The following is a 5633-nucleotide window of genomic DNA, read 5'->3' as shown; positions in this document are numbered from 1 at the left end:
CTGATAACTGACGTGAGCGTTACGAAAAGTGTGATCGGGCGAGGCTAATTGAAGTTAAGGAGAAATATGTTAGATAGAGCTAAAAAAGTTTTACTGCAGTCGCAGTATAAAGTATAAAGATTTTTAGGCATTAGGTAAGGGCAATAGGAACAGTGCTTTTATTATTTTTAACCGACTTCCAAAAAAGGAGGAGGTTCTCAATTCGACTGTATTTTTTTTTTTTTTTTTTTTTTTTTTTTTGTATGTTACCTCAGAACTTTTGACCGGGTAGACCGATTTCGACAAATTTTGTTTTAATCGAAAGGTGGTGTGTGCCAATTGGTCCCATTTAAATTTATTTGAGATCTAACAACTACTTTTCGAGTTATATATAATAATGCGTTTTTACTTGACGCTTTTTTCGTCGACCTACGTTGTATTATACCGCATAACTTTCTACTGGATGTACCGATTTTGATAATTCTTTTTTTGTTGGAAAGGGAATATCCCAGGTTTGGTACCATGATAAGGAAACCAGGATCTGATGATGGGATCCCAGATAAATCGAGGGAAACTCTCGAAAATCCGCAATAACTTTTTACTGGGTGTACCGATTTTGATAATTTTTAATTTAATCGAAAGCTGATATTTATCATGTGGTCACATATAAATTTTATTGAGATCTGATAACTACTTTTTGAGTAATCTTTGATAACGCGTAGTTGCTTGACTATTTTTTCGTCGATCTATGTTGTATTACTTGTCGATGTAATTGAAGTCGGTTTTTTTTCGTTTGTGAGCAAACACAATTATGTTTCGTGTTTTTTGTAGGCACCTAAGGTTTGATTTGGCCACTGCTCCCCACAATTGAATTAAATATTCCATATGAGATTTTACCAAAAAATTGTAAATTTTTCTTCGTACCTGTCTTGGGATACAGTTTGATGTTTTACGCAAAGCATCCCATAATGATCTTAATTTCGTTCATATATGCTCGATATGCGATTCCCACGTCAGCTTAGCGTCTATACTTAGTCCAAGATATTTTTATTATTTTAACCCGCGGTTTCGTCCGCGTTAATTTAAGGAAAAAGTAATCAAAATATTACACAGCGCACAAATGTAGCTAACATTACCTTCCTCGGTCAATGGATACGATTAATAAGGGTTACAGGCTATAAATAGTCAACTTGATGCAATGCGATCAAGATAAAAAAAGCTAAAGAATATTCGATATAATAATTTATTTTTAAATTCCAAAAGACTAGTTAAATACAACACACAACTTGAATTAATCTAAATTTCTACGAGATCACCAGTTGTGTTCAAACTTGGCTCCTAGACCCACGTCAGGTTTACCATGTCCAATATCTTGGGACACCACCCCACCAGCGGACAAGCGAGTGTTCTTGTCGAAGTTCCATACTTTAGACGCCGTGGCTTCAGCCTGGAAATATAAAATGTTATTTAAGTATACGTAACTAACAATTCAGTAAGTAGTTTTTAAAACTAGTCTAGTTTTTTTAACAATTTCACTGTTACAACATCATTTGGAACGAAACTGGATTTTGAGGTTTTTGGAGCTTACTCCTTAAGCATCGATTTTCATATAAGGCGAAAGGCCCACGGTATGAAAAAAAATATATGAGGAGTGAAATCTACTAAACGAATGACCTCGTTACGTTTCTCGTAACGCCATCTACCGCGTAAAATCTAAAGGCGTAACGACGTTTTCTAAAAACACCATCTCGTTGTAACTTATCGTCGATAGATGGTGTTATTTGATTCGTTTATTTACCATTTGATACATCATCTTTTTCTTAGAATATTAAGCCTTTTTTGTGTCTATTTAGACAGTCAATCTGAAGGAGTAAACTTCAGTCGTGCATAGGAGCTGACACACACACACACACACACACACACACACTTTTTGTACAATAGAGACAAATTTAAAATAATTTGTAAGAATTTACATAATAATATAAAACTTGGTGTGAAAGAAATTAAAAAACTTATTCGATTCTCTGAAGAAGCATCTGGTAAATTTTGCTCGAAAAGTTTAAATTTGGTGAAGATCGCTTTTGATAATTACCTTCTGAATGGTAAAGTAAAAGTATCTATCTGAGTGTCATTTACTTAACGACAGAGAGGTCTTAACTCCGTAATAGGATAACAGCAGAATGTTATAATACATAATAAAATGTATATACATAAGTTCACGTTGAATGTTTTTGTCAAAGCTGATTAGAATACTCGGAAAATAGTTTATATGAAAACACAACTGAAGAAGGCAAAATCAATTTAACATTTGATACTTTGTTAATATTTATTTTTTACTCATTTCTATCGCCAACATTTCGTATCCAGCTCGATAAATAAGTTTACTGATATTAAAACTATAATGGTTATAATAATAAAAGACAATTTGCTGGACAGAGAGACAGAGACAGGTTACAGCAGTAAAGAATATAGCCACCCCCTCTCTTCCCATGGGTGTCGTAATAGGCGACTAAGGGATAACATAGTTCCACTACCACCTTGGAACTTGAAAAGCCCAGCGATGGCGGGATAACCATCCAACTGCTGGCTTTGAAATACAGAGGCCGAAGACAGCCACTAGTGTTTTCGGTACGACAAAGCCAGCCCTGCGGTCCCCAACCCGCCAGCCCAGCGTGGTGACTATGGGCAACACACATGAGGAGGCCTATGTCCAGCAGTGGACTGCAATAGGCCGAAGCGATGATGAATAAAATTACATAAATCCCCAAATTCAAACAAACAAATTCTTATAAACAAGAAATTTTTTTAATAGAATAAAATACTTACATTGGTCCTGCCGCCAATTTGTTTAGTAAGTTCGAAAGTGGCTTGAGCATTTTTGTTAACATTGTTCCAATCTAACTTCCCTCCTAAGTAGCTATTGTCACCAGTTGCACCCAACACTCGGGAACCGTATGCTTCACCCTTCAAAGTACCTCTTGCATCGTTGAATATGTCCTTTTTATATCCAGCTTTGCCCTGGAAAATATTTTTGATTTTTTTACTAATTTGACTGCCCATAGTACATCTAATATTTTAATTGTACATAATTCTATGTTACAACGTGGGTAGACAGAAAAAAGTCAAGTAAATATGCATTATTAGAGATTCAAAAAGTACTCGTCATGTCTCGATAAAATTTAAATGGGACTAAATGGAAAGTATCATGTCTCGATTAAAAATAATTATCTTAATGAGTCTAACTAATAACTAACTAAACCATCTATGAAAAAATACTTTATGCTTAAATCATTGTCCAACTAACATCGTAAATAACTCAAACTGACATTTTTATATGGATTTTTCCATAATAATCTAAAGATTCATGCGGAGGTTTTGTATCAAAAATCGGGTGATTTTCGACGTTGTTTCGATTGTTGAAATATCAATAAGAAAATAATGACTAGTCATTTAATACTTACAAAAAGGCTGTCATCTGTATGACCGAGGGTACCAAATACTTTTCCGCCTCCAGCTTTCCTGTCCCAAGTTAGATCACGGGGATGACGGATATTTTTCGCGAAATGGTAAGTATCGGGATAACTAGAAAAAGAAATAAAAAATTGAAAACCTTTTCTTATAACATACTTCGACTTTCTTTTAGTATAACATATTTCGTTTCCGTAAATTTCATTCTGTCTTTTTATGTTTCCTTTCACAACAGTGATGAAGGAATTGAAGTTACTTTACCAACCTAATTTAATACAAAATATTTATATACAGAACCGAATACTTTGTCGAAACAAACAATGAATTTATCAATAAATAAATAAGTTTTGACAGATGAAGTAGTGAATCCGCGAACACGCAGAGTAACGGAGAGGAAAATGTAGGTCATCGCCAACTCGCCAACAGACGAGTCATACAATTCGGGACGTTATTGAATACAAGTTATTATGTGTTATTATTTCTGGGCTTTTTATGTGTTGATGTAACTTATAAGTAAGTATATTATTCTTACTTTTCTTTATAATGAGGTGGTTGTGACACTTGTGCGCATACGCACGCCAGAGCGGCGAATCCAATGATGATTTGTCTTTGCATTTTGATCTAAAATTAAAATTTTAAAAATCAATTATATAATTATTAAATACTAAATTTGAAATTGATTAGTTTAACTGACGATAAAAAAAGCGAACTCATTTATTGCTAGAATGCCAAATACATAGAAATATTGAATCTTGCTTTGTTCCTGGGAGCAAGTTTGTATAGTACTATAAAAATAAAAAACAAACAAAAAACAAATTTAGTACCTAAAAGTATACAAAAATATGCTTAATATACAAGCGTAGTAGTTTGTTCCTATAAGAGATTCGAGTCGATTGGTATATAGCTACATATTTTTTTTGATAAACATACTTATAAATAATACATATATAAATATATAAATAAATATTTATATTACACACAGACTCGGGGTGGGAATCGAACCCACAACCCTCGGAGCAGAAAGCAGGGTCACTACAAACTGCGCCAACGGGCTAGTCAATATATAATAGTTATTATACCATATATTAAAAAAATGAAAGAAAATAGAAATTAATACGTTACCAAATAAACGTGTTTTGCAGTTCCTTAAGGCTGTGAATGTGTCTTCCAGAATTAAATGTCGGATATTTATATGAAAATATCGTTTTGAGGTGAAGTCCCTCTAGTAAGTGAAGTTATCAGCGTTGACTCACACGACGAGTGCACATAACGCGGGACAGGGGAATTTCTCGCTTCGAACTGTTTAATATTTATATTTTTATTTAATTACTTAGCGATAAATAGCTTTTTGCTTCATTTCATTTTGAGGAAATAGTATTGACATATTTTTTAAGATTAATTATTTAAAAAAAACAACCGTTACAATGTGGTGCTTGTACGCGGGTTCACTTCGCACGTAGGACAGATATTTGTACGTACGATACGTATATTTGTGGTTTGAAGGTATATATTTGAAGACATATCCACGAGAGCGTGTAAGCTATCAGTTCCGGACATATGATAGCGATCGCTACTAGTAGGGAATACATGCGCTAACCCGCAGTGGAGCAGCGTGGTTGACTAAGCTCTAACCCTTCAATTATGTGGAAAAAGAGACCTATATCCAGAAGTAGGACATCATAGGCCAAATTAATCATTTAATTAAAAAAATGTTATTGACATATTAACGTCCGCTCTGGTGTAAAGGCGCGTGTGCTGTGTCGGCGGCGCCCAAACACCGACGGTCACGGGTTCGATTCCCGCTCGAAGTGCATATTTGTGTTTATACAAATAATTATCCCCGGTTGTTATCATGTACACCTGATAGCGATCGTTAGTCATACATATATCCGCCAACTTACATTGGAGCAGCGTGGTGGATTAAGTTCTGATCCTTCTCCTACATGGGGAAAAGGACTATACCCAGTAGTGGGATATTACAGGCTGAATATTTACTAGTTGTATGGAGGACTAAAATATACAAATCTTTATTTTTTTCGACGCCGTGTTGGCGCAGCGGTCACAGCTATGGATTGTACCTGTTGCGCTGGCGGTTGGGGGTTCGATCCCCGCACATGACAAACATTTGTATTGGCCATACAGGTGTTTGCCGTGGTCTGGGTGTATGTGCAGTCCTTGTGGGTCTC

At 35.1% G+C, this 5633-nt stretch overlaps 1 protein-coding gene across 1 annotated transcript; it reads right to left on the bottom strand.

Moving 5' to 3' along the window:
* Positions 1–1206: 1206 nt before the first annotated feature.
* Positions 1207–4665, bottom strand: LOC123664677 (gloverin-like). The gene is made up of 5 exons (XM_045599186.1): positions 4570–4665; positions 3980–4068; positions 3441–3561; positions 2806–2997; positions 1207–1426 (listed from the first exon to the last, which is right to left on the bottom strand). Exons 2-5 carry the CDS (start codon positions 4060–4062, stop codon positions 1292–1294), a joined length of 531 nt encoding a protein of 176 aa, XP_045455142.1. The 5' UTR covers positions 4063–4068; positions 4570–4665; the 3' UTR covers positions 1207–1291.
* Positions 4666–5633: the final 968 nt, after the last annotated feature.

The sequence above is a fragment of the Melitaea cinxia genome, chromosome 22 (assembly GCF_905220565.1).
Source record: "Melitaea cinxia chromosome 22, ilMelCinx1.1, whole genome shotgun sequence".
Classification (NCBI taxonomy): Eukaryota; Metazoa; Arthropoda; class Insecta; order Lepidoptera; family Nymphalidae; genus Melitaea; species Melitaea cinxia.
This window is presented reverse-complemented; position numbering and strand designations above follow the sequence as displayed.

Bases quoted from the DNA above. Each gene is read 5' to 3' on its own strand.
- LOC123664677 (XM_045599186.1), bottom strand. From the start codon at position 4,062: ATGCAAAGACAAATCATCATTGGATTCGCCGCTCTGGCGTGCGTATGC. The intron at 3,562-3,979 runs GTAAGAATAATA...TTCTTTTTCTAG, and splicing joins CCACCTCATTATAAAGAAAA to TTATCCCGATACTTACCATT. The intron at 2,998-3,440 runs GTAAGTATTAAA...AATATTTTCCAG, and splicing joins ATACAGATGACAGCCTTTTT to GGCAAAGCTGGATATAAAAA.